At 42.6% G+C, this 27,725-nt stretch overlaps 3 protein-coding genes across 5 annotated transcripts; all 3 read left to right on the top strand.

Moving 5' to 3' along the window:
* The first annotated feature begins 1,802 nt into the window (after positions 1-1,802).
* LOC105939744 (alcohol dehydrogenase 1) lies at positions 1,803-8,947 on the top strand. 2 transcript variants are annotated; one of them, XM_036150872.1, is made up of 10 exons: positions 1,811-1,989; positions 6,182-6,283; positions 6,673-6,814; positions 6,947-7,031; positions 7,116-7,335; positions 7,460-7,720; positions 8,163-8,295; positions 8,384-8,522; positions 8,628-8,697; positions 8,793-8,947. In XM_036150872.1, exons 1-9 carry the CDS (start codon positions 1,972-1,974, stop codon positions 8,659-8,661), a joined length of 1,134 nt encoding a protein of 377 aa, XP_036006765.1. In that variant the 5' UTR covers positions 1,811-1,971; the 3' UTR covers positions 8,662-8,697; positions 8,793-8,947. The 2 variants fall into 2 exon arrangements, with proteins under 2 accessions (XP_036006766.1, XP_036006765.1); XM_036150873.1 differs by lacking the exon at positions 7,460-7,720 and having other exon boundaries at positions 1,803-1,989.
* Positions 8,948-10,919: 1,972 nt separating this feature from the next.
* Positions 10,920-19,526, top strand: LOC118556073 (alcohol dehydrogenase 1-like). Its single transcript, XM_036150874.1, has 9 exons — positions 10,920-11,042; positions 11,811-11,912; positions 16,177-16,318; positions 16,418-16,502; positions 16,602-16,821; positions 18,114-18,374; positions 18,441-18,573; positions 19,140-19,278; positions 19,388-19,526. The coding sequence occupies exons 1-9, from the start codon at positions 11,025-11,027 to the stop codon at positions 19,419-19,421; spliced, it is 1,134 nt and encodes a 377-aa protein (XP_036006767.1). The 5' UTR covers positions 10,920-11,024; the 3' UTR covers positions 19,422-19,526.
* A 637-nt stretch (positions 19,527-20,163) lies between these two features.
* On the top strand, positions 20,164-26,021 carry LOC105939743 (alcohol dehydrogenase 1). 2 transcript variants are annotated; one of them, XM_036150871.1, is made up of 10 exons: positions 20,164-20,535; positions 20,620-20,717; positions 22,875-22,976; positions 23,089-23,230; positions 23,690-23,777; positions 23,888-24,107; positions 25,073-25,333; positions 25,408-25,540; positions 25,615-25,753; positions 25,831-26,021. In XM_036150871.1, exons 2-10 carry the CDS (start codon positions 20,700-20,702, stop codon positions 25,862-25,864), a joined length of 1,137 nt encoding a protein of 378 aa, XP_036006764.1. In that variant the 5' UTR covers positions 20,164-20,535; positions 20,620-20,699; the 3' UTR covers positions 25,865-26,021. The 2 variants fall into 2 exon arrangements, with proteins under 2 accessions (XP_036006764.1, XP_012737473.2); XM_012882019.3 differs by having other exon boundaries at positions 20,164-20,717.
* Positions 26,022-27,725: the final 1,704 nt, after the last annotated feature.

The following is a 27,725-nucleotide window of genomic DNA, read 5'->3' as shown; positions in this document are numbered from 1 at the left end:
AACTACTCAACTATAAAAGCTTAGAATAAATTATAAAGTTTATCTCCTCCTGCTGCCATCTTGGTATCCTACCTACAACCTTCCTTGAAGTCCAGCCTTTCATTGCATCTGACCTGTTCCACTAAATTCATCTCACATGTGGGGTTCCCCAAGGTTCCATGCTGGGACTGCTATTAGTTATTATTCCTTCTGTTCTATATCTATACGCTCCCACTGGCTGAAGTTAGAACAAGAAACTAGATTAGTTACCATCACTATGCAGATGATCCTCAGCTCTACATCACCATGTCACCAGGTGACCATTAACCTGTTAGAACATTGTCTAGATGCTTAGAACAAACCAATGCATGGAGGTTCCAAAACGTTCTCCAGCTGAACAGAAACAGAACTGAAGTTATTATCTTTGGACCTAAAGAGGAACGATCCAGAGTCAGCAGCAGCTTCAGTTCTCACAGCTACAACCTGGAGATCAGGCCTGAAACCTGAGAGCAGTGATGGACTCAGACCTGAACCTCCATCTGGAGACAAAGTGGACCTTCTAGAACCTGGAGAACATTTCCAGGACCCGGTTCTGAAGTCCTCACTAAGACTAAGAACGTAGAGAACATGGACCTGGTTCTGAGCAGCTTTCAGCCATAATTACAGCTACACTGACCAACATGTTGATGTTTTCACCTGATATAATTTAATGTTGGTTTCAGAACCAGTGACCGTTTGATGTGTTTCTGATGTTTTTATGTTTTCATGATGTAAAGCACTTAGAACGCCTCGCTGCTGTCATCTACCATTACTAGACTGTGATGGACAGCTGACCTGTCCAAGATGGCTCCACCATCACCCAGAGACCCATGGAGACGTCTGCTAGCGATTAGCAGCTAAAGACGATGGATGGATTTTAATCAGAACCGTTTGCCACCCAGATCCCCCCCCCCCCCCCCCCTTCATGAAGTCAATTACATCCTTTACTGTAGTCATTTTGTAAATTTCATTATTAGAATACATTTAATCTCCCATTTAATGTTCTCATGCATAATTGTCCCCATATTCCTTCACAAAGTGCTCTGGTCAGTCTTCTCTTTCTAAAGTTATCTCTCCTCTGAACTCGTAATTCTCGTTCTTTCTGAGAAAATCGTTTTATGATTCCTTTTATCAGATTATTTGCTACAGTATTTGAGGGGATTTGAATTTGACAATATTCATTAATTTCATTTAGTTTTACTTTAAAAGTGATGAATTTGTGTTCCAGATAACCAACCTGATTTTATACTGAAAAAAAAAAAAACATCAAATGAAAAACAGAAATGTTCCAAACTCTCAACATGAGTTTAACTAAAACATAATCACCACTTTACGAAGCATGGCTCTATTTTTGGGATAAAGTGTTTTATAATGGCCGTTTGATCTTATTTTATAGGGAGTGGAAGAGAAATAAAATTCGTAAATCCTATTAGCGCCACCTGCTGGTCTGTTTGTTCCTGTCGCCCTCTTGACTTTGAAACATTGATTGAGGAAGAGGTCAGAGATGATGTGTGATGAAATCAGCAGTATCGGCTCATCAGGACTAAAGGAATGATTCACTTCTGGACACAGAATCATTGGGATTGACTCTTTATCAAGAAAATCCCTGATTTATACCCAAAACATGAGATACTGTGATGCAATCAGCCGTAAAACCAGAAACTTTAAAGCCTCATTTTTAGAAGGATTTAGAAAAAGTGACTGTTTTTGACCTAAATTTAAAGGTAGACTAAAAAAAGGGGTGTGGCCCGTACCGGTTTGCGTGGGCTGAAGGGGTTTACAATCAGCCAGGCTTAGTGAGTGTTTGCTGCTTAAAATGTAACCTGGGTTAGCTGCTCTGTCAACTTGGTGGAGGATTATCACCTGGACCTGAGGAGGTTAAAGTCCCGGACTCTGTGGTTGGAGCCGCCCTGCCTCCATCTGAGCCGCTGACATTTGCCTGCAGCAGCAACCATGGCCACAGCTGGGAAGGTGAGAACAATCACACTCACATCTTTTCTCTCTGGTAAGGTTCATTAAGGTGACTTTACCTTTAAAAAGCATGCAAACTCATTGCCTCAACAACAATGATATATAGTGAACGTTAGAAAATGTTAGTATGTGGAAGTTGTGCACATTAGGTTTGCACAACTCTAAGAACTTAATCATTTTTATTAGACCTAACTTAATAGTGCTGGTGAGCTGTTTTTGGGGAATCAGCCTCAGGGAGAATCCTGTCTGGATCCTAAGCTACTTTTCATATTTCTTATTATGTTTTTATGTTGATTAATCTTGCAATTGTGCATTGCTCAGGACACTGGACCTCTTTATGTGAGTGAAGCATTTCAGAAACATCTCATAGTGTTCAGTTTCCTAGGAGGTCCTTTATTCTGTAATACTGACTACATCCCTATAATCATAACAGCCACTTTGTTCATGGCCAAAACATCAGCCAATGACGTTAAACTGATCTGCACGAGTCTCCGCCTCTTTCAAATACTTCATTTTTTATGCGCAGACTCAGCTTAAATATTTTATGCTATCAAGCATTTTCTATCCCACAGTTTATGGCATTTATTTAATATGAGTTTAAACAACATTTTGATGAGAATTGAGTTTTTCTCACTTTACAGTGTTAGGTTTTCTCATATTTTGTGCAGGAGTAATGAGCAGAACAGTTTAATATTTCCTGACCAAATAACTACATCTGCAACACTGAGGTCTGTTTGATTAGGTTCTGGTTCTGATCCTGTTGGTTTGTTAGTCAAAGGAGCAATAAGTAACAAATTTACTGTAAAATCAAACTTAATCATTTTCATTCGTCACCTGGGATGTTAGTAACGTTCCCTAGAAACAGTCGGTTCTCTCCATCAGCGACGTCTCAGTCACGGTTTTCTCCTTTGAAACCCAGAACTACGGTCCAGAACTACTTTGGTTCAGAGTGTAGCCGTGTTTACTTCCTGGTTCCTGAGCCAATCAGACGAAAGTTCCCAGGGTTCCCAGTACAGAGCTTTTGGTATTTTATGTTGGTAAAACGGCAGCAGCCTGCAGCCATGGCAGCCAGTAAGAGAAGCGGACCAGAACCAGAACCAGAACCAGAACACGTCATCATGGACACGTTCTGTGTTTCACAGCAGCAACGCACCGTTGAGGAAACGGATGTTCTCTGTGATGTTCCTAATGGCAACACTAGGTGTCATTATCAGTTATTGCTCCTTTAATGCAAAAATTTAAGTTTATTTAAAACTGGTTTTAAAGAGCAGCATTAGGAAGTAAACGTACAAATAAAAGTGATTTTATTCCTGCATGCCACTAACCTGTAATGAACCCTGCAGCAGGAATGTTTGCCTTGTGAGGGCTGGACTTCAACCTGCAGCTTGTGCAACAGTATTTCTGTCCAGATGTGTCTGCCATTTAGTCTGCTAGACATTTGGGAAATATATTGGGTAATTATTTTCGTGTCAAATGAGGTAACCTTCCTTTAAAGAGATCTTTAGATAAAGCTTAAGCTTATCATAGAAATGAGCTAAAACTCTTTTTGGTTGACTCTTTGTAAAAATGACTATTCCTGCTGCAAAGTCTGTTTAGCTCCTTCTAAAGGGAAGATGCATCTGTGGCTGGGCAGCAGAACGGAGCATGAGGGCTGAATCCATAAAACACTTTGGATTCCCTCTCCATCAGTGCCAAAGGTTTGGTTCTGTGAATCCCTGGACTGCCGACCAACGTGGATGTCTCTGCAAGTCACGTAGAAGATAGGTGGACTACCTCAGTATCTCTGCCAGGGGACAATAACTCAGGCCCCGCCTCCATCAGCAGAACCTTAGAACCTGCAGGTGTGCTGTGCTCCTACCTGAAGGTTCCTGTCTGGCTCCTTATTGCTGCTGTTCTCCACCTCCATGTCAGCAGCAGCTCCACTGCTGCCCTCAACATTTCATTTTTTCATTTACTAATTGACTATTTAATGCACATTTTCCTAAACTCAGTGGGATTTTACCAGGTTAAGCAAAGTAAAACACATTAGTATAACAATGATTTCAACATTTGTAGAACGTGAGTTAATGCAGGGTACACTAAACCTGAATTCAAGGACATTTTAGCATTACATTTCTTTTCCATTGGCTCCTTGTTAACCGTACTTAAACATTTGCAGTACCTGAAAACCTTTGTTTATAACTGAGTCAGATTTAAGCCTTGGTTCCTCACAGTGATACTAACCTCCTTCTGTAACTACTGTGCAGGATCGGCTGCTGGACTTTTCACTCTTCACCTCTAGTCTTCTTCAGCCTCTCCTCTCTGCTCCTTTTCTTTCTTTCTTTCTTTCTTTCCTTCTTTCTTTCTTTCTTTCTTTCCGTTCTGGCTCCATTTTACATGCTCTATAAGGGGTCCAGCGCACACCCTGCTGTGGATCTCTCTGCACTGCATCTGATACTTTTGTGCAAAGTGTAAATGGACTGGAGACTCTTTGCTCCGTCTGCAGGGCGTATGAAGCTTCATATGCGGGTTTGCAGCCAGGATGAAGCAGCAGCAGCTGTCTGTCAGACTGGCTGCACAAAGAGAATCACGGCTCCTTCAAGCCGTCGATCATGCAGCAAAAGACGAGAAGCAGTTTTTGGAACAGTTCAGCGACAAACAAACAGACATGATTACACTAAAACACACAGGCACACACTGTGCTTTTCCCTGTTTTGTGTTTTAGCTCTAGTGTCAGATCAGAGACCTCAAACTGCAGCTTTCTTACGATTCTTAGTGATGAATCTGTTTGCTTTCTGCATGTTTGTTAATGTATGAAATAATTCTAGTCAAGGATTTATTTAGGCTATTCCTTTGTTTTTCCTTCATCTACACCACTTTGAATGTCTTATTGCTGAAAAGTTGCTATAGAAATAAACTTTTCCTACCTTACCGGTGTTAGGAACCCTTCAGGTATTGATGACAGATTGATCGCATCCAGTTGCGGTTCTCTTAGGTTCTTTGCCTGAATAATGTGGTTTTCTCAAATTGTAGACTTCAGAGACTCCTGTAGTAATAAAAATAATCTGGAAACAGAAACTATGCTTCAACATATTTAATCTAAAAAGCAGAGAGAGGTTTACGGCTTCAGTACTGGACTCTCATACACACATGTGAAAACGTGTCTCACTCTCGGTTACGTCAGATTCTGTGGATGAGCAAAGCTGCTCATCATTGGTCGATTCCCCCGTGTTGTCTTCCAGGATCCACATCACCATCTGATCCCAGGGATCTCCACATCCACTGAGAAGAGTCCATTAGTTTATGCATGCCACACTCCTTGGCTTTGTCAGTTCTTCTCAGCCTCCACCTCTGTTATCTCATAAATAACCATATCCCACAATTCTTTGGGTGCCATGATGTATCAGCACAGCCCCCTCATGTAAATCAATGAAAATATCCAGAGAAAAGAGATTGAGCACTTTGTAGTTGATTTTTGGAAGGATATAGGCCCACATTTCATTCTCATCATCTATGAGCGTTTCATCACATAATGACGTGGGAGTTAAAGGCCGTCTGAATTCAGCACAGCAGTCTGAAGCTCCTTTCCCCCCATGAGAAGAGCTGTTACTGCTGAGCCTGTGAAAGGTGAGGGACCAGCAGCTAGAAGCTAGAAGCTATCATTAAGGCATCTGGATGGAGCCCAGCCTGGTTCTGAGAGAGAAAACTGTCTGGCCCGCCTGGCTGGAGATAATCTGCTTCCTGTCCTGTTAACTGATGTAAAGGCTTTAAGAAGCAGCTAGACCAGAATCAGGAGGAGACTGTAGGTACCTCCTGATGTCTTAGACAACGCAACATAAAGTTCTCTTCTTTCAATTTTCATACTAAATGTTTAACATCATATGAAACTGTTTAAATAATCCCAGAAGAGCCACAAATGATTTTACAAACCTGCTTTGGTTTTACTTCCCAAACAGCTATACATGTTTATTAATGCATGTTTATTAATGCATATTTATTAATGCATGTTTATTAATGCATGTTTATTAATGCATGTTTGGGGATAAGAACGCTTCCTCTGATTTAGTAATGTAAAGTTTAGAAAGCAGAAACCCACAGGTTCAGGTGTTTCAGGAAGTAAAGAAGCCGTACCGCATCTGAAGAGCTTTGCTCCATCACTGCCAGAGATGATGGAGACGGCTGGGAGATTCACCTCTGCACCACTTTCCTTTAGGTCATCAAGTGCAAGGCAGCAGTAGCGTGGGAGTTCAACCAGCCTCTGGTGATCGAAGAGGTTGAGGTGGCGCCTCCTCAGGAGAAGGAGATCCGGATCAAGGTGAGAGGAAACAAAAAGAGGTGATCATTTAGAGTAATTTAGGATTCCTTTAGATATGGTGCAGGTGTGCTTGGGTCCAGTCCTGGAGAGCTACAACCTGCAACCTTTAGCTGCAGAACGTTATTACCAGGCCTCTGAATGCTGATGAGGACGTTCAGTCATTTAAATCCAGTCTGTTGGAGAAGGGATGCATCTAAAAGGTCCAGGAAAGTAGCTATTAAGGACTGGACTTGGCCTTTAAATTAATGGATCTCTGGCAAACATATCAAATCTAGAGTGGGATGAGAACATTCCTCCCTGAGGAAAGAAGTCCATGTCCTGCCACACGCTGAACCTTAAAGAGAAGACCAAACACCCTGAACATCTTCACTTTCATTGTTTCTCTGCAGATTGTGGCAACAGGAGTGTGTCAGTCTGATCTATACTTCCTGTTAAAATGCATGAACAAAGCCATGTTTCCAGCAGTTCTTGGTCATGAGGCCGCTGGAATAGTGGAGAGCGTCGGACCCGGAGTAACCGAATATCAGCCAGGTCAGTAAAACCACCCAAACTCCAGGATCTTTAGTCTGGTCTGTAAACCCAGAAAAAGTTGGTCCGTTTTCTTTTTCCCATGTCTGGTTTGTGCTGCGGAGAGATCAAATCTTCTAATACTCTGTGATTTAGGAGACAAGGTGATCCCGTTGTTCATGCCTCAGTGCCGAGAATGCCGCTTCTGTAAGAGTCCGAAGACCAACGTGTGCGTCAACGGGTACTGACTCATGATTTTCCATTAATTGTCAGGTTTCATGACGTGTTCGTTAGGCTGCAGTAAATTAACTGATGTTCTCTGTAGGATTGTTGCGCGGTTTGATGAGAAAGAGTTCGAAGCCTCCAGGATCAGCTGTAAGGGGAGGAAACTGCTGCAGCTGGCAGGAACCAGCACCTTCTCTGAGTACACGGTGGTGAAGGAGATCGCCGTGGCTAAGATCGACGCCGCTGCTCCTCTGGATAAAGTCTGTCTGATTGGCTGTGCCATCTGCACGGGGTATGGAGCAGCTGTGAACGCCGCCAAGGTGCGTAAAGATGACATTTATAGTCAGACAGCTGAGGTTAAGAAGAGGAACCATCTGTATCTGTATGGCAGTCAATGAGAGCCTTAATTTGCCAGGATGGGAATGACAGTGAGGTCTCCTTCAGGTGGAAGCGGGCTCCACCTGTGCTGTGTTTGGTCTGGGAGCCGTGGGCCTGGCTGCAGTCATGGGCTGCAAAGCTGCAGGAGCCCAGAGGATCATCGCCGTCGACATCAACCCCGAGAAGTTCGAGAAGGCCAAAGTGTTCGGTGCCACTGATGTTGTGAATCCCAAAGATCACAGTGAACCCATCCAGCAGGTGCTAACGGAGATGACCGACGGAGGCGTGGACTTCTCCATTGAATGCATTGGAGACGTGGAAGTTATGGTGATCTTTAATGTTTGAGCTTCATACAATGTCATTAAGAATGTTTACCCAACTTTAAGCTTTCAGATCATCAACAAACATGAACAAAATGATTCAATAATTCATTAAATCAGTCCTGAACAGCCTGGATCCATGTGTAAAAGTGATTACCCCCAACAATAAGACGTAGCTGAGCCTCCTTTGCAGAAACAGCTGCAATAAATAAAAGCTTGAAATAGTTCATTGTGTGTGTGTTGAATCATTCATTTAACTTTCTCACAGAAAATATTGAACATTTTCATAATATTATGATTTTTTTTTAGCTTTACCTCTAGTTGGTGTTTAGGTTCTGAGCTTTTATCCCCCATTCGCTCAGGTTATCTGTGTTTGATTAATAAAATTAGCTTTGATTTGACATAAAACCTGATAAAGGTCTCCTGTGACTGGTTTTCTCCTCTTCTAGCGCAGCGCCCTGGAGTCCTGTGTCCAAGGCTGGGGCGTCAGTGTGATTGTTGGCTGGACCACCCTCCAAAACATCAGCGCTCCGCCAGTCCAGCTCCTGACTGGACGGACATGGAAGGGCACCCTGTTTGGAGGTGAGACCTGCTCTGCCCTAATTAGTTCCCCTAATTGTTCAACCTGTGGCCCACTGCCTATCTGATGGACCTCCTGCTTTACTTTCAGGGTTCAAAGGTAAGGACGGCGTGTCTGGGATGGTCAAGGCCTACCTGGACAAGAAGCTGATGGTGGACGAGTTCATCACTCACAACATGACTCTGGACCAAATCAATGAAGCTGTGGAGCTGATGAAGCACGGCCAGTGGTGCGTCTCTTCTCCTGCCACAACCTTTGCTGCTAATTAACTCCACAAACCAACATTTTCCTTGGTGGAAATCTTCTGATTAGATCTTTTTATGTCGTTCCACAGCATCCGGACCGTCCTGAGTGTTTGTTCTCAGTAGGAGCAACGCGGTTCCTTCATGACATTAAAAACAACAGTAAGACAACCTGAGATATTTCTTACTTTCTCAGAGATTAGAAGTAACATTCCAGAATTTTCTTGGCTACTTTTGGTTTTTCACATAATTTCCAGGGTTCTGAAGGTGCTGAGCAGTCCAGGAGCGTCAGGAGTGGAAGGCGTTACCAAAACCCGCAAGCGTCGCTCAGAAAAACCTTTCAGTGTAAGAAATAATGGAGGAAACTGTCATGAGTTCATAGCTGAAGTTTGAATAAAGATAAAGGAGCTGATCAGGTGGAGTCTGACTGTTTCTTTATGTTTAGCTGAATTCTGCAGGATGGAGCTGGAGACACGATGACTGGGCCTAATTTAACAAATCAACTACACTAAATCAAATATTTTCTAATAAGAATCAACCTATTTATCCAAAGTAAATGTTGGTTTATGCTATTTAGTCCACAGACATTGTCTTTTGAGACAAAAATAAAATTAAGAACAGAAACTTTATTCCTACCTATAAACAACATATCTAAAGAGGAGCAAAAATAAGAATAAAACCAGACAAAATTAAACCATTAGAATCAGTTTGAAAAGAAGTTTTGCCAAAGCGAAATTTTAATTTCTACATTTTATATATTTATACCTATAATTTATCTTATTGTGCTCTACACCCTATATATTTATATCTATACACAGTTTCCAGTAAAATATATACATTTCATAGTGATTTTCAAATAAAATACCTAAAGTGTATCCAGTCTTTTTCCATATTAATTGTTATTATATTAAATATCATCACCTGACACCTGAGAAAGATGATAATATAATGCATGGAGTATCCATGTTCTCCCTGTGCATCCTTGGGTTCTCTCTGGGTACTCCAGCTTCTTCCCATAGTCCAAAAACTCGACTGGTTCTGGTCATTACACCCAGAGTACAGTTTAGTGCAGGAATTTAAGCAAGTAGTAATTAAAGCATAGATTAAAGTCGTTAGTCAGCTGTCTCAGTTTGAAAAAGCTGGACTGGACCACAGATTTTAACTGAGCATCAAAGTTAGGATTATTCTCTAGTCTTACTCTCAGGTCTGTAGCGGTCAGTGTCAGATGCTGACTTTAAGGTCAACACTGATGTTAGAGACATCAATGACCCAAAAAAGATAAACCTTTGAGAAGTTTATTTTAGAGCAACTATTTTCCTTTTTAGTGTCATAAAAGTCTGACTGTCTCCTGCCTAAAAAAGGCTAAAGACTGGTTTATTATAACTGACTCCTGAGGGACAGGGAGAAGAGGAAGAGGTTGAGAATGAGTGAGACTCTTTAATAAAATAAAATGGCAGTTTTCTATTCTTAAAGAATGTAATAATACCGGCAAGAACTTAAAACTACTTTATCTCTTTATTCCGTGATTATTTGTACATTTGGGGTCTGTTTCATTTGATCCATTCATGCGGGTGTATAATAGATATTTTTAGGGTTGGTTTATTTTTAGTTTCTAGATAGACCGTCTATCTAGAAACTAAAAATATTTTCCAAGAATAAAGCAGCAGCTGAATGGACTCAGGAAGGTAGAGTTTTGGTGATGAAAAGGTGCAATACTGAGCGTAGATGTTGTAGATGGAGATTGAACAGATATGATTCTCCTCATATAAGGCAGTCTGGTTATGTTGAAATAATCACGGGAGAACAGTTTTGTGTTGTTTTTCTGTTTTAACCCACGAACTGAACAAAGTGTTTCCTCTCCTCTAGTTGGTTAAAAATGAGACAGAGTTGACTGGTTCTGTTCTTCCAGCGTCCGTTTGCATTGACAGGGAAACCACCCTACCCCGCTGAAAATTAACATGATCTCACTGCTAACTTTCCAGAAAAGTTGAGAAGTCTGTGCATAATGCAGCTGTGAGTTGTACAGTCTCCGGTACGCACAGCAACCAGAGACTAACACATCGGACAAAGACGTGCTCCACCTCGTTGGAAAGGCCAGAGTCTCTAGTTTGTAATGATACCCACCATGGGGGGGATGGGGCGGAGCGTCAACAACTTTTGAGATTTAAACTGCATCTCATGGGTTTAAAGTGCCGTAAAACCAGAAACTTTAAAGCCTCATTTTTAGAAGAATTTAGAAAAAGTGACATAAATTTAAAGGTGTAGTCCCGCCCCCTAGCGGCCCGTACAGGTATACGCGTGGGCTGAAGGGGTTTACAATCAGCCAGGCTTAGTGAGTGTTTGCTGCTTAAAATGTAACCTGGGTTAGCTGCTCTGTCAACTTGGTGGAGGATTATCACCTAGACCTGAGGAGGTTAAAGTCCCGGACTCTGTGGTTGGAGCCGCCCTGCCTCCATCTGAGCCGCTGACATTTTCCTGCAGCAGCAACCATGGCCACAGCTGGGAAGGTGAGAACAATCACACGTACACTCACATCTTTTCTCTCTGGTAAGGTTTTCCCATATTTTCTGGTGATGTAATTAGCACAGCTGCCTAATATTTCCTGAGTAGAAAAAATGTAGAGCTGCAAGACTGAGACGTGTTTGATTAGGTTCTGGTTCTTACCTTGTTTGGTTTGTTTGTTTATGCAAAATTTGGAAAGTCTCTTTATTTAAAATTGGTGTTAATGAGCAACATTGGTAAGCAATCCTACAAGGAAAACTAAATAAGTCATTTTATTTCTGCATGTCACTAACCTGTATAATTGTATTGCTATAATAAACCCTGCAGCAGAAATGCCAATGTTTGCCTTGTGAGGGCTGGACTTTAAACTGCTGCTTGTGTAAGAACATTTCTGTCAGATGTGTCCGCCATGCATTGGATAAAGCAAGATAAAGTTATGTTAATTCAATAATAATTTTCATACTAAACATTGTATATTTTACACTATATGAAACTGTTGAAATAATCCCAGACAAGCAAACAATTAGTTTACAAAGATGCTTTGGTTTTGCTTCCCAAACAACTATAAATGTTTATTAATGCATGTTTATTAATGCATGTTTGGGGATAAGAACGCTTCCTCTGATTTAATAATGTAAAGTTTAGAAAGCAGAATTTTCCTGAAGTATTTCAGGAAGTAAAGAAGCCGTACCGCATCTGAAGAGCTTTGCTCCATCACTGCCAGAGATGATGGAGACGGCTGGGAGATTCACCTCTGCACCACTTTCCTTTAGGTCATCAAGTGCAAGGCAGCAGTAGCGTGGGAGTTCAACCAGCCTCTGGTGATCGAAGAGGTTGAGGTGGCGCCTCCTCAGGAGAAGGAGATCCGGATCAAGGTGAGAGGAAACAAAAGGAAATGCTGTTGATAATGCTCAACATCTGTAAATATTCACACATTTATTTATAATTCTGTAGAAACGTGACACTACTGTGGAAACACACAACAGGAGAACGGCTTCCTAGTTACATTTAACTATCACTGCCACGCTTTTCTTCTCTGCTACCTGCTTGTGTGCATATTTACATTTAAACTTCTTTTCTCCTAGGCAAAACTGCAGTAAAGTTGGGTGAAACAAACCTTTGATTTTTGTCTTCATTCAATTCAATTCAATTTTATTTTATTTATATAGCGCCAATTCATGAAACATGTCATCTCAAGGCACTTTACAAAGTCAAATTCAATCAGATTATAAAGACTGGGTCAGATTATACAGATTGGTCAAACATTTCCTATATAAGAGAACCAGTTGATTGCTTCAAAGTCCTGACAAGCAGTCTGTTTTTATCTGTTTATAACAGCCACCAAGAAAAATCTCTCTACAATTACATTGTCGCGCTGCGCTAAAGGATCCTGTCTATTGCACAATATGCGAATAATTCGAAAAGCTCTGCTAATTATTCATGCACCTTCTGCAACAGGTTGCTGTTGTAAAAATGGACATGGCTATGACAGACTTCCCTCTTTCCTCTGCTTATAAAGCTGCAATTTAATCCTGTTTACATGAAATAAGCCTGTTAGTGAGCAGGTTTAAGCTGGCGCACATGTTGCTATGACAACAAGTCCAGGATGAGTTTCGAAGAACCGAACGATCCAAGATCATGCCAAATCGTCAACAATCAAATCCAGCAAACTGAGTTAGCGACGTACGAAGAACGGACCCCTAGTGTACCTACTATGAAGAAAAAAGAGAGAGAACAAAGAGATAAAAGACAAAATAATAACAAACAATGCAAAACTGGAGAACAGTAGAACTCAGCAGAGTGAGAGAAATAGACCCTGATGTCCTCCAGCAGCCTAAGCCTATAGCAGCATAACTATAGAGGTAGCTCAGGGTAACATGAGCCACTCTGACTAGAAGCTTTGTCACAAAGGAAAGTTTTAAGATTAGTCTTAAAAGTAGACGGGGTGTCTGCCTCACGGACCAAAACTGGGAGTTGGTTCCACAGGAGAGGAGCCTGATAGCTAAAGGATCTGCCTCCCATTCTACTTTTAGAGACTCTAGGAACCAGCAGCAGACCTGCAGTCTGAGAGCGAAGTGCTCTGTTAGGAACATACGGGGTAATCAGAGCTCTGATATATGATGGAGCTTGATTATTAAGGGCTTTATACGTTAGAAGGAGAATTTTAAATTATATTCTTGATTTAACAGGAAGCCAGTGAAGGGAAGCTAAAATTGGAGAAATATGATCCCTCTGGTTGATTTTCATCAGAACTCTTGCTGCAGCATTTTGGATCAGCTGAAGGCTTTGAACTGCATTTTGTGAATTCCTGATAGTAAAGAATTACAATAGTCCAGCCTTGAAGTAACAAATGCATGGACTAGTTTTTCAGCATCACTCCTGGACAGAATGTTTCTAATGTTGGCGATATTCCTGAGGTGAAAAAAGGAAACTCTGGAAACCTGTTTAATATGGGATTTAAATGACATGTCTTGGTCTAAAATAACACCAAGATTTTTTACTTTATTACCAGGGGCCAGATTAATGCCATCCAGATTAAGTGATTGGTTAAGAAGTTTATTTTTTGAAGACTCTGGCCCAAAGATTAAAACTTCGGTCTTGTCAGAATTTAAATGCAGGAAATTTAAAGTCATCCAGCTTTTGATGTCATCAAGACATGACTGCAGTCGAAGTAACTGATTGGATTCATCAGGATTTATGGATAAATATAGCTGAGTGTCATCAGCATAACAGTGGAAATTAATCCCATGCTGTCTGATAATTTTGCCAATCTGAAGCATATATATAGTAAAGAGAATTGGTCCAAGGACTGAACCCTGTGGTACTCCACAGGTGACCCTAGAGTTTGAGAAAGATTTATTATTAACATGAACAAACTGGAATATGTCCGACAGATAAGATTTAAACCAGCCTAATGCTTTCCCCTTAATCCCTACAGTATGCTCAAGTCTTTGTAGGAGAATATTGTGATCAACTGTATCAAACGCAGCACTGAGATCTAACAGGACAAGTATAGACACAAGTCCATTATCTGAGGCCACGAGAATATCATTAGTGACCTTCACCAGAGCTGCTTCAGTGCTATGATGAGCTCTGAAGCCTGACTGAAACTCCTCAAGTAGGTCATTACTTTGTAAATGTTCACAAAGTTGATTAGCAACTACTTTCTCAAGAATTTTAGATAAGAAAAGAAGATTAGATATAGGTCTGTAATTTACTAACTCATCTTGATCAAGAGAAGGTTTCTTAAGTAAAGGTTTAATAACAGCTACTTTCAAAACCTGTGGTACATATCCATTTACTAAGGATAGATTAATCATGTCTAAAATAGGACCACTGATCAAAGGGAATACCTCCTTAAACAACTTGGTTGGGATTGGGTCTAACATACAGGTAGAAGGTTTAGATGAAGCTAAAATTTTAGATAGCTCAGAAAGCTCTACTGCTTCTAAACAGTTCAAACACTGCGCAGGTTCTAAAGATTCCTCCAACACTGCCTCACTTACTGAGGACGAGGTAATCATGTTTGGGAGGATGCCAATTATTTTATTTTTAATGGAATCAATTTTATTTATGAAAAATTAAATTCCATAAAATCATTACTGCTAAGAGCTAAGGGAATGGATGGATCAACAGAGCTGTGGCTCTGGGTAAGTTTGGCAACTGTACTGAAGAGAAATCTAGGATTATTTTATCTAGGATTATTCTCCTAAATTAATGATGAAATATATGCTGCTCTAACTCTGCAAAGGGTCTTTTTATACAACAATAGACTGTCTTTCCAGATTAGGTAGGATTCCTCTTGGTGTGTAGAGCGCCATTTCCTCTCCAATTTCCTAACATTGTGCTTCAAGGAACGCAGCTCTGAATTAAACCAGGGAGCCAGCTTCCTGTGAATAATCACCTTCTTTTTCAAGGGAGCTACATTGTCTAATGCAGAACGCAATGACGAAGTCACACCGTTAACAAAGACATCTATTTGTGAATGGGAAGAAACAACATTGCTGCTATCTACAGGGCATTTCTGCAATACTGACAATATTAAAAGGTGGACAGACTCTTTAAAGTTTGATGCAGCATTGTCCGATAAAGATCTACTATAATGGAACCATCTTTTGGGGGTGGAGAACTCAGTTAGATTCAACTCAAATGTTATTAAAAAAATGATCAGATAGGACAGGGTTGTGAGGAAATACTGTTAATTCTTCACAATCAATGCCATATGTCAGCACAAGGTCTAAAGTATGGAGCCAAGAGTGCGTCGGTTTATGCACATTTTGAGCAAAACCAATTGAATCTAGGATAGTTTTAAAGGCTACACTAAGGTTATCACATTCAGTGGCAACATGGATGTTGAAATCCCCCACTATAATAACCTTGTCAGTGTTTAACACCAAATCAGATAAGAAGTCTGAGGATGGAAGAGTAGGGGAAGAAGCCATTGTAGGGCTAAAGCTAGGCTAGCGCCCTCTTACCACGCCAAGAAAAGCAAACCGTGTGAAACACGAGGAGTTCCCAAACGTGATGTGCAGCAACAGAGAATGTTATGTTACAGCAAAGAGATTAAAGATAAAAGCGAGAGAGTCTGGAGCAACAGACCGTAGTTCACACCGTGAAAACAGGAAGTGACACAATGCGCCTTACCGCAGGAAGGATTACTGTTCATTGGGTTACTGTTTAAGGATTTTCTCCATGTTATTTTAATCTGATCTGAGAGAAGGACGAACCAACATCAGCTAGCCAGCTTTGAAAAGCTTCTCCAGAAAATCGCTGACATTGAATTGAAAAGATATTGGCTTGAAGTCAATGCAGAAGTAAATGCTGGTTTTGGAACTGAATCAATCCTGCCAGTGATTCTAAACAATGACATAACTCCACCGATGGTTTTAAAAAATAACAAGTCAGAGCCACAACTAACCAGCACAAACAAGGAACATGGTGCTGATTCCAACGACAATAAACCATCCAGCAGTTCCCCCTGGAACAGTCTTGGCATAAAGCCGAAGAACAAATACCTAAACCCAGAGCCAGGAAGACGCCTTACTGGGAAAACATCTCCTCTAAACCTTAAAATCTTAAAAAGGAGACCAAACTCTCAAAGCATCTTTACTTTCATTATTTCTGCTGTTTTCTCTGCAGATTGTGGCAACAGGAGTGTGTCAGTCTGATCTATACTTCCTGACAAAATGCATGAACAAAGTTGTGTTTCCGGCTGTTTTTGGTCATGAGGCAGCTGGTATAGTGGAGAGCGTCGGACCCGGAGTCACCGAATTTCAGCCAGGTCAGTAAAACCAACCAAACTGCCAGGATCTCCTTTTAAAGTACTAATTCTGTTGGTTTGGTATCTGCTGTATATCAAGAAGAGATGGTTGTGATTTAGGAGACAAGGTGATCCCGTTGTTCATGCCTCAGTGTCGAGAATGCCGCTTTTGTAAGAGTCCGAAGACCAACCTGTGTGTCAATGGGTACTGATCTTATCGCTGTCCTTCCATTTTCAAATCATTTAATCAAAATGTTTTTTTTAAGGATGTGAACGATATTTATGGAATAAACATTGTGTTCAGGTCCGCTGGTAAAGTTGATGAGAAAAGCTTTGAAGCCTCCAGGATCAGCTGTAAGGGGAGGAAACTGCTGCAGTTCCTTGGAACCAGCACCTTCTCTGAGTACACGGTGGTGAAGGAGATCGCCGTGGCTAAGATCGACGCCGCTGCTCCTCTGGACAAAGTCTGTCTGATTGGCTGTGGGATCTGCACGGGGTATGGAGCAGCTGTGAACGCCGCCAAGGTGCGTGAAGGTGGCATTTAATGTGACAGCCGCTCTAAGAAGTGCAAATTTTAATGTGTCAACCAGGGTCTCCTCTATACACCGCCTGATAAAAGACGGTGGCATGTCTGTGGACACCTTTGCTGAAACCCTTTTTGATTTAAGTTCTGCGTTCAGTTTTCTTTGACAACATCCCACAGCTTGACCTCCTGATGTGTACTGACTCACAATCTGTCAGCTGCTGAGGACGTCTCATGTCCACAGCCCTCTGCAGGTGACCCACATACCCCCTTAGATTTAACTAGGGACTGTTTTTTATGGTCCTCCGTTGAAGTTATTCTTTTATTATGAAGGTTTTGGGTCAAACCTGACTGGTCAGTTTCGTCCACCTTGAGAAAAGCTCTGGTTTTATCTGAGGAACCACAGAGCATGATGCTGCCACCACTGTGTTCCTGCTATGGGGTTCTTTCTGTGCTGGTCTCGGTGCTTTTTACTGAGCCTGACGGGTTTTGGGGTTGATCTCCAGTTTTTGTCATGTTTACTTGGGACTGAAAGGCTTCCGTCTTTTGTGTGGAAATACTTGCAAATCCCAACCTGTACTTGCTGGAAACAGCAGCAGGAAGGTTAACCTGAGCTATCTGTATCTTTATTTATTTGTTTTGCCTACAGGCTTAGGCTCCCAGAGGACATACTAGCTACTTTGCTACTTTCTCCTCCTACTCCTCTATTTTCCATTATCCTTTATTTCAGCTTCACAGCTTTATGTTCTCTTCGTTTTTCTCCTCATTAAAGCTAATTCTGTGTTCTGTTTAGCTTGTTTTTCTAATCAATTTTGGGGGAAAATATTTTTTTTTTTTTACTGCATTCAAACATTTTCTCCAATTATTGACACTTTCTGCAGCCGTCTGACTGATACCTGGTGATAGTTCTGCTCCTGTAACGACGCTGCATACCGATCCAGTTGATGATCTAGTCAGATCCATCACATCTACTGTATTCTCTGGTAGCTGTCAACTCAAGGAGACTGAACGCTGAAATAAAATAAAAAAATGGCGGTTCATCTTGGTATTTTCAGTAGGTTTTAAAGATGTTCTTATTTTAAAAGTTTAGCTAGTTTTGAAGTGGTTCTGTACAAGATATTTGTCACATTAGCGGTGGAAATGATTTATCCAGATTTAAATGTTTTTATGTGTGAAACAGCAGGAATATTGACGGGGTTTGTACATGTTTAATGAGCAGGTACGTTTTAAAACTCTTTGTAGCTGTACGGCCTTAACTTCCCAGGATGGGAATGACAGTGAGGTCTCCTTCAGGTGGAAGCGGGCTCCACCTGTGCTGTGTTTGGTCTGGGAGCCGTGGGCCTGGCTGCAGTCATGGGCTGCAAAGCTGCAGGAGCCCAGAGGATCATCGCCGTCGACATCAACCCCGAGAAGTTCGAGAAGGCCAAAGTGTTCGGTGCCACTGATGTTGTGAACCCCAAAGATCACAGTGAACCCATCCAGCAGGTGCTAACGGAGATGACCGACGGAGGCGTGGACTTCTCCATTGAATGCATTGGAGACGTGGAAGTCATGGTGAGCTTTAACTTTTTACTGTTACCTGTGAGCGGTGCGTGACTCGGTGTGTCTCCTGGTGTGCAGCGCAGCGCCTTGGAGTCCTGCGCCCGAGGCTGGGGCGTCAGCGTGATCGCCGGCTGGACAGACATGAAGGAGTTCAGCGCTCAGCCCATTCAGCTCATGACTGGACGGAAATGGACCGGCACCCTGTTTGGAGGTGAGACAAATAAAGCGATGTCAAGATGTAGCTCAGTGTGAACAGCTTCTGGTTTTATCAGCATCTACAGCTGCTGTCCGCGGTTCAGACAGCCAGACGGTGTGGCCTTTACCAGACAACTTCAGTATTTTCACTTTAAAGGTCTGCTTTCCTGTGACTTTGGATGATAAGTGGAAATTAAACTAGCAGAAGCTCACTATTTTATGACATCATTGTCTGGCTTTTAAACTATCTTGATTTTAATTCTTGTAAACTTCTGCATTAAAAAAAATCTATACTTCTTTGTTATTTTGGTGTTCAAAATAACAATAAATGACCAAAAGCAAAAAATGACCAAAAGCAAAAAATGTTTAGTGTGATTTAAAGGCAGACACAAGTTAAACATGTGGACCTCTGTCTCTATAGAAGGTGTGTAATTATGTGGCTTCAGCTTCATTTATGGCAGATGCTTTCCTTTTAATCTAACCTACATCCACATGTGGTGGTGGCTGGCCTGCGGGGCCCGGCCCTCGCTCTCTCAGTCCTGGACCCGTCCCTGCTGATGATGATGCTCTGCTCTGTCTCAGGGTTCAAAGGTAAGGACGGCGTCTCTGGGATGGTCAAGGCCTACCTGGACAAGAAGCTGATGGTGGACGAGTTCATCACTCACAACATGACTCTGGACCGAATCAATGAAGCTGTGGAGCTGATGAAGCACGGCCAGTGGTGCGTCTCTTTACCCGCTCAGATCCTCGCTGCTAAATATCTGGAGAAATGGTAGAATATGTTTTAATAGCTGGAACTATTCTAACGTGCGTTTGATTTTATTCTGCAGCATCCGGACAGTCCTGAGTGTTTCTCCACAGTGAGACCATCGTGGTGACATCAAACCATCGTCTCACTTTGAAACCACAGGATCGCTCACCTATGATCCCTGTTTTATACTGATGCTGAATAAATGAGCTAAATTACTGATGTCAGGCTGTTTTCACTTTTAGCACTGAACTGTCATCTTTTAATAGGTTCTACTTCAAACTGTTCGAGTTCGACTGTACTTCTTGCTTGGAGATTTTTTTTTTTTTTTTTTTGTAGCCTTGCAGGAAATTTGTAGAAGCAGCTTTATTACCAGCCGTTGCTTGAATGTGATTTATTTTACTCATTTTCTCATCAGACTCTTGAGAGATAAAAATATTTAATTCAAGCCTCTGAAACCAAGGTTTCCATTCAGCTTCTTATTTTAAGTGACAGTAAAAAAAAGGAAAAGGTTTCTGCACCGATTGGAAGATGTAACGAAGAAAAAGACATTTATTTTCCAAAGTGCTGGTCTGATTGTAAAGGAAAGCAGCGGGACGCGGTTAGCAGTAGATAATTAGACCCCCGCAGTGATAGATGGGGTAAGCAGGGTTTTATGTAAAGCAGGATTCATTTTGGAAAATTAGTTTAACAAAAATACTCAGAGTGAATTACATATATCTCATTTCTTATTATTGCAAAGAAGTTCAAAAGTAATATTAGCAACAGTACAGCTAGCTGGTGCCTTCTAGAGGGATAAAAGGAAGAAGGTCCAGCAGGTTCTGATCCGATCATGAATCATTTACTTCCTCTCAGATGCTAATGTCCATTTGCTCCTCTTTAGCTACTCCAGAGTAACTGTGTGTGTTTTTGCCACTGTCACGCCTGAATGTCCCCATTGTGGGACAATAAAGTTATTTCTTATCTTATCTTAAAAGCCACACCAGCGTTAAAGTGTGTGAAATAAAGCACTAAACCTTTTAAAGTAAAGTCAGGGGTGAATACTTGACTAGAGGCCAAAGTGGGACAGGATTTGGACACGGCTCAGAGCCTCAGACATCAACCAACCGTCTGAGCAACAAGTTGGCCTGAGCAGCAGAGACAGCTTTAAAACAGTTAGTTAGTAGTAAAAGCAGCTTGTCGTTGCACGGCCTCTTCCTTTTTCCATTCCACGCCGGCGTCTCCAGAGCCGTGAGTAGGTGGGACCTGGAGGTTAAAGTCCTTTCCTGTTCCGCTGTTTGCAAGGTTGCACAGATCTTTTGCTGTTTCCTGCAGCCCATTCTGCTCGATTGCTGCTGTGATCGTCTCTTAACTCCCTTCTAGGCCGGGATCAATCTGTCATCTCTGCAGGAGAAATGGCCACAGCTGGGAAGGTGAGAAGAATTACATATCTGAACTAGACCTCTCAGGAATCATTAGTCTGCGCGTTACACAGCAGATGTCCAGCTTTTCTCAGTGACACTCAGATTACAGAAGAGAAAGAACAAATAGTGTCCCAGCAGCGTAGCAGCTAGACGTGTTGTTGTGTCAGACTTGTTCTTTTATTCCAGCTGCTGCAGGAGGAAAACAGGGAAAATGACCCTGGCTGGTGGCTGCTGCATGTCACGTCGCTTCTGGGAAACAGAAAGCTGAAATATAACCTACAAGCTCTAATCTGGTGCAGACAGACCCCCCAATGTTTCAGCCTCATTTCATCAGTCTAGCTGTCATCTGGCAATACCATGTTGCTTCATTACTTATATGCCGCAATTGATTTTAATCTGGATAATTCACTGCCTGTAATTAAAAATGTTGTAGATTTAGTTGTTTTTGGTTCATTGAACCATTCCCTGGTGGGAACAATACCGTAGGGTCTGGTTCCCAGGCCAATTAAAAAAAAAAACCTTTGGCATCTGAAGGGCAGCTCAGGAGAAACGTCTCAGTAAATTCACCCAGAGGTGGGACCACTCATTAATTATTAAGAATCATGAATTTACATGATGTCTTTTTAAAAACAAGCATTATCCATGACCAGAACTGACCTAGTATTATTACCGCTGAGCTAAATCATTCTGCAACACTGCAGGAGAAACCCTGCATCCTTCCTGTGAAACAAGGAAATGTTTTATCTGACAGAAAGTCCTCGCTGTCCAGCTGTAAGACATTGTTTCAGAAAGGAATTATTCCTCACCTCCTGAGGGATCCTGGTGCTTATTAACCCCAGACTCTGCATCAGTCTGGCCTCAGAAGACTTTTCTACTAAAAGACAGTATGGAGATCTCCCCAAAGCGCAAAGCTTGGAGGAACCCAAACAGAACGTCAGCAGGAGAACCTCAGACCGACTGTGGAGCACGGTGGTGGGGGGCTGATGGTTTGGGGTTCTGTTGGATCCACAGAACCAAAGTGTTGCTAGAAGGGAGGCCATCTTTAAACCTGTAGACGTTCTACTAATGAAATAAAGCACTAATGATCAGATAGACACTACGGACACCGTCAGCATGAAGCGCCGTGGAGTTGGTGGAAGAGAAGACAGAGCAGAGACACAGAAAGCACAGAAGCTCACATTGACCCAGGAGTACTTTCTATGGTAGAGAAGACAGAGCAGAGACACAGAAAGCTCAGAAGCTCACATTGACCCAGGAGTACTTTCTATGTTAGATGGTAATAGAGGATGATCTGCCTCCCCTGATGATGTCACAGCTAACAGAACGCCAGACCAGGTGTACCTTCTATGAAGAAAAAAATGATAGAGAACAAAAAGTTAAAATAACAACAAACAAAGCAGATTGGAGAGCAGTAGGAGAAGTCAGCAGAGGGACAACAGAGTGGTCCTTTAATCTGCTTGCAGCGTCTTTCCATTGCTCTGTGAGCTCCAGGATGATCAGGTGTTTAGTAGACTTGGAGGTAAAACCACATCTGGACACGGTGAGGTTCTATCACTGAGGGATCTTCAGCAGGATTCCTAGGTCAGCCTGGAGTTGCCAGTAGAAGGCTTTGTGGAGGAGACTTGAAGTTGTCCTGGGTCATGTCTGACATTTCTCTCCCTCTGTGATAAGGTACTTTCCTCCTTTTGGCCGTCAAGGTGTTTGCTGGGCTAATCAGTCCAGAATTAATCTTTACAGTCACCACGTGTTGCCATAGTGAGATCTTTGAAGAGACAGACAGAATTACACAGGTTACATAGAAAATGCAGACACACGACAACATTTCCACACTTTTTTATAAAATCAGTTGATTGGACACGCTTCCAGAAAAGCTTAAAGTATGCAAATCGTCCTTAGGGTCTGATAAGACTTATATCTGGGTCCACACAGTCCAACAGCAGTGCCTTTATGAACAATATGAATTACTGTGCTGTTGCATGGCTCAGATATCAGCTTGGCCTTTGGTTTTTGGTCATGGGGACACAGAGAGCTACTGCCAGGGATCAAATTTTTCCCCAGGCATGAAGCTTTGGCAGCACATCATAGACCCTCTGCACTAAGAAGACAATAGAAGTCCACCTTATAATATAAAGTAGTTTACTTTTTCTTTCTTTGCTTGACTTCAAGGTCATCAAATGCCGGGCAGCAGTGGCCTGGGAGCCCAACCAGCCTGTGGTCATAGAGGAGATAGAAGTTGCTCCACCACAGGCCGGCGAGGTCCGCATCAAGGTAGGAGATGTTCCTGCTCACGCTTCCTTCATGAAAGTCTAAATCTGGCTTGTTCTAGTTAAAAAGTCAATAAAGGTGACACTCACTGCCACGGTTACTGTCTCTGGTGCAGATAGTAGCGACATCGGTGTGCCACTCGGACCTGTACCACCTTCTGGAGAGCATGAACAAAGATGGCTTTCCGACGGTCCTCGGCCACGAGGGCGCCGGCATCGTGGAGAGTGTCGGACCTGGAGTCACAGAATTCCAGCCCGGTCAGTTCTCTGATGGATGAGAGTCCATCTCTGAAAAATTTACTCTTTTTGGGGATTTGAAACTAAATATGTTCCTGTTCTTCAGCGTCACACACGTGTATTCTAAATAACGTTTCAGTAAAGTTGACCAGATTGCAGAATCTTAATCAGGCTAAGCTTTTACCTTCAGCAACACGATGGCGGACATCATTGTCACAAAGGAGAGAAACTGCTGGCCTGGTCCTTTAGCTGTCTCTGCTGTCCTCCTTGGTCACACCAGCCAACAGTACTTTCTCCATCTCTGCATCCATGGATCTTCTTAGTGTGGAGCTCGCTTTCCTTTCCTACTTCACGGAAGATCAGTCCAGATCTTCCGTGGAGATCTTCTGCACCCCGTCTTTAACCCTGGGATTTATGGAGGGACAGATCTCTGTGTCCTCTTTCAGACCATACTGACCGTACTGTTCTCCTTTCCTGTAGGAGACAAGGTGATTCCTCATTTCCTCTGCCAGTGTAAGGAGTGTCGTTTCTGTAAGAGTCCAAGGACTAACCAGTGTGAGAGAGCATGGTGAGACCTCACCTGCTGCTGTCCACTCCAGTGTCTCCTCATTCTGAACTTTTTCTGTGCTGCCTTTTTCTAGAACAACTCACATTCTTCTACCTCGTTGTCTTGACCAGGACCAGAGTCCGTCAGGAGATTATGGCCGGAGTTGAGTCCAGGTTCACCTGTAAAGGGAAGAGAGTCCACCAGTTCATGGGGACCAGCACCTTCTCCGAGTACACGGTGATTAACCAGATAGCTGCCACCAAGATCCACCCGGATGCTCCTCTGGACAAGGTCTGCCTCCTCGGCTGTGGGATCTGCACCGGCTACGGAGCAGCAGTGAATACCGCCAAGGTGTGCATCACAGGAAGCTGTTCAGAGAGAATTATTAATGACGTTTGTATCGCCTCAATGTGGCCTCCAACCACCCTGAGATGCTCCTAGGCCAGAAGAGTTATTCACTCAACACTCACATTATTAGGTACAGCTGTTCAGATGTTTAATTGAATCAACCAGTTACCTCTCAGCAACGTAATGCATTTAGAGATCTAGACGTGGTGAAGACGGCTTGCTGAAGCTTAAACAGAGCAGCAGAATGAGGAAAAAGGAGATTTAAGGTACTTTATACGGTGCAGCAGAGCTGCAGAGCTCTCTCAGTGACAGACGGCTGCATCCTGGATGCTCTAAGCAGCGCTTCCACAGATCCTTCCTCCCATCTACTGCTCCCAGCAGTGTTCACACCATGCTGATGTTGATCTGGTCCAAAATCATTTACACTGTCTCTCAGATGCTGATGTCCATGTGCAGAAGTTTTAGCTACTCTGGATGCATATTGTATATTTTGTCTCACGTCGTGTAAATAAGTTGCAGTATTTCCTCTGTTTAACGTGAATATTTATTTTTTACTTGCATATACTACTTTATCAATAGTTGAGCAATACTTACTTATATTTTTGCCTTTCTGATGAGTTCCTCCTGTGTTGCTTTAGAACCAACTTTAGATTAGCTTGTTTTTCATAGTGTCAGGAAGAACTAAGGCTTTTCTGAGGGTCCAGCCTGATAATAGACGGGCTGGTGTACACGTCCCATCCACCCTGGACTTCACCTGGAGAAGCTGGAAGGTCTTGATGGAGACAAGCATGTCTGGACTTTCTTGTTGGACCTTGAAGACATCTCCCCTCATCTATGCAATGTTTCCTGCATAGATGGGGAAAGATTACCTGTAACAGTTAGAAGACTAATTATGACTGAAATAACTGAACAGACTGTAAGATGAAGCGGTTTGGACTTATTTTCATAGCTTCTCCCCTCTCCTTCAGGTGGAAGCGGGCTCCACCTGTGCTGTGTTTGGTCTGGGAGCCGTGGGCCTGGCTGCAGTCATGGGCTGCAAAGCTGCAGGAGCCCAGAGGATCATCGCCGTCGACATCAACCCCGAGAAGTTCGAGAAGGCCAAAGTGTTCGGTGCCACTGATGTTGTGAACCCCAAAGATCACAGTGAACCCATCCATGAAGTGATTGCTGGGATGACCAATGGGGGAGTGGACTTTTCTCTGGAGTGTGTTGGGAATGTGGAGGTCATGGTGAGGGAAGCTGATGTTGTGTTAATGCTGAAGACCTGAACCAGGCCCACATCCTGCTCTGTCTGTCCATGCAGCGCAGCGCGTTGGAGTCCAGCATGGAAGCCTGGGGCGTCAGCGTGATTGTTGGCTGGACCGACATGTACGACATCGCTATCCGGCCCCGGCATCTCATCTGTGGACGCACGTGGAAAGGCACGGTGTTTGGAGGTGAGATCTGTCAGCGGCTTCCACGGTTCTGCTGTTGTGGGTTTGGATGCATTCGGACCGGGTTTGTGTCTCAGGGTTTAAGGCTAAAGACGGTGTGGCAGCGATGACTAACGCCTACCTGGAGAAGAAGGTGAAGCTGGACGAGTTCATCACCCACAACATGGCGCTGGACCAAATCAACGACGCCATTGAACTCATGAAGAACAGCAAATGGTACCAGTCCGTCTTTCTGAATGGATATGTTGAGAAAAAAGCAGCTCTGCTCAGTTTTCTCTCTCTTTGCTCTGCAGCATCCGGGCCGTGGTGGAAGTTTCTCCTCCATAACTCCAAGGCGATGCTTTCAGAGGCGACAAACATGACCAGCACAGAATGATGAGAAGATTTCTACTCTAATCAGATGAAATCCCACCGGGTTGATCAGCCAAACAGCCGCCGGTGTTTTTATTAATAAAGAAAGAAGCAGATGCTTCCTGACATCTTTGTTTGTTTTCAGGTATTATTTGAGGTTTTTTGTCCACAGCGCTCTCTTTGCTGAACCCTAATGATATTTTTATTGTGTGTCGGCTCAGGTTTACACTGGCCAGACTAATTATTTCTGTGTTTGCTTGACTTGGACGGCGCTGATTTCCTCGTCCCGCTTGGACGCCTTTCCAAGTTCCTTTCTGACTGAACCTTGTGTCTTTTTTTTTTCAGGATAACAAAGTAAATCACATTAAAGTTGTATGAGATTTCTAAAATAGCTTCTTCAACCTCTTTGCGTTTTAAAATTTCAACAACAAACTCTGCTTTGCTCAGTAAGCTTCAGTAAAAACTGAAAAAAAAAACAGATGTAGCAGAAATGAATCATTCTATTACTAAATCAATCAGTGTTATACAATTATCAATGTATTTATCCATCTGACAAGAACTGTTTTAGTTTTCCATTGAATAATTAGAGGTTTTAAAAAAAACAAAGTTGGATATATTTCTTAGTTTTGGGATCAACTTTTAATCAGAGAGCAGAAAGCCTGCTCAGAGGAGGAGGAGGAAGGACTCCACTGTGGTGAATGGGGGGACTGCAGGGGGAGGGGGAAGCTGTGTACTCCCTGAATTAAAATCTCTGATTTTAATGCTGAACTCAAAGTTGTCCTGACTGCACTAGGTCACCAGATGGTCTACCTCCCACCTGAAGGCAGGCTTGTCTCCTTCACATAGAGCCCATTGAGGGTGGTGTCATTCAGGAGGGACAACTATCTTCTTCCTCATCTCTTGGCTGATTTCTTATGATTTCCCCATGATGCCACAAGAAAGCAGCTGATTAAGGTGTTGCCTTAAAATACAATCACAGGTGTGCCTCCATTTAACTCACATCTTGCTAATTAACGTATCAGAGACCTAAAAGGCCATGACATCATCATCACCATCATGAGGGCTTTCACCGAGTCTTCTGATTTTGAAGAAAGGAATAAACAACATATTTTTCATTTTTCTTAGCAAATTAAATTAATTCAGACAAAGCAGTGACAGTTCAGTGTGAATTAATATCAGTGAGCAAAAAGAGGATGTCCTTTCATACCCGGTCTAAATATATGCTCTCAGCTCTGTGTTGAAATACAAGAATCATCGAGTGATAATGAACCAGCCTCTGGAAGAAGGACCCGTTTTTAAGTCGGATACTTTGACTACTAACTGAATTAAGTGTCAGCGGACTCCAGGAAATGACATTTAAGCACATTTTCCAGTTCTTGCAGCTGCAGAAACATTCAGCATTAACATGTGTTAGAAACCAGCAGCAGCACTTCAGACTGGACGTAACATCGGTGTGTACTGGAGTTATGAAAGCAGACCCAGGAGAGGAACAAGCATTCAGACCCAGAAACAGGCTTTTGAGATCAACGAAGAGGAGAAAACAACAAGGAGGGAAACCAAAACCAGAAGACGACTGAACGCTAATGGAAGATTTTCTGGCAAGGCCAGGTCTGATGCCACTGCTGGGAAACCTTTATTTATAACTTTTATATTCAGTTTCACCTTCTATAACAAGTCTTCAGACTTGTTGGCTACAAATGCTGAGAGATGTAATCAATGGTGCAGGTTGACACAGAATGTAATAACCTAAGTGTAGCCTTTAAAACTATCCTAGATTCAATTGGTTTTGCTCAAAATGTGCATAAACAGACGCACCCCTGGCTCCATACTTTAGACC

This window comes from Fundulus heteroclitus, chromosome 19, assembly GCF_011125445.2.
Source record: "Fundulus heteroclitus isolate FHET01 chromosome 19, MU-UCD_Fhet_4.1, whole genome shotgun sequence".
In the NCBI taxonomy this organism is placed as follows: Eukaryota; Metazoa; Chordata; class Actinopteri; order Cyprinodontiformes; family Fundulidae; genus Fundulus; species Fundulus heteroclitus.
Note: the sequence above shows the minus strand (reverse complement) of the source record. Positions and strands in the feature narration are given on the sequence as shown.

Bases quoted from the DNA above. Each gene is read 5' to 3' on its own strand.
- LOC105939744 (XM_036150872.1), top strand. The intron at 6,815-6,946 runs GTCAGTAAAACC...TCTGTGATTTAG, and splicing joins AGTAACCGAATATCAGCCAG to GAGACAAGGTGATCCCGTTG. The intron at 8,296-8,383 runs GTGAGACCTGCT...CTTTACTTTCAG, and splicing joins GAAGGGCACCCTGTTTGGAG to GGTTCAAAGGTAAGGACGGC.
- LOC118556073 (XM_036150874.1), top strand. The intron at 16,822-18,113 runs GTGCGTGAAGGT...GGTCTCCTTCAG, and splicing joins CAGCTGTGAACGCCGCCAAG to GTGGAAGCGGGCTCCACCTG. The intron at 18,375-18,440 runs GTGAGCTTTAAC...CCTGGTGTGCAG, and splicing joins TTGGAGACGTGGAAGTCATG to CGCAGCGCCTTGGAGTCCTG.
- LOC105939743 (XM_036150871.1), top strand. The intron at 24,108-25,072 runs GTGTGCATCACA...CCTCTCCTTCAG, and splicing joins CAGCAGTGAATACCGCCAAG to GTGGAAGCGGGCTCCACCTG. The intron at 25,541-25,614 runs GTGAGATCTGTC...TTTGTGTCTCAG, and splicing joins GAAAGGCACGGTGTTTGGAG to GGTTTAAGGCTAAAGACGGT.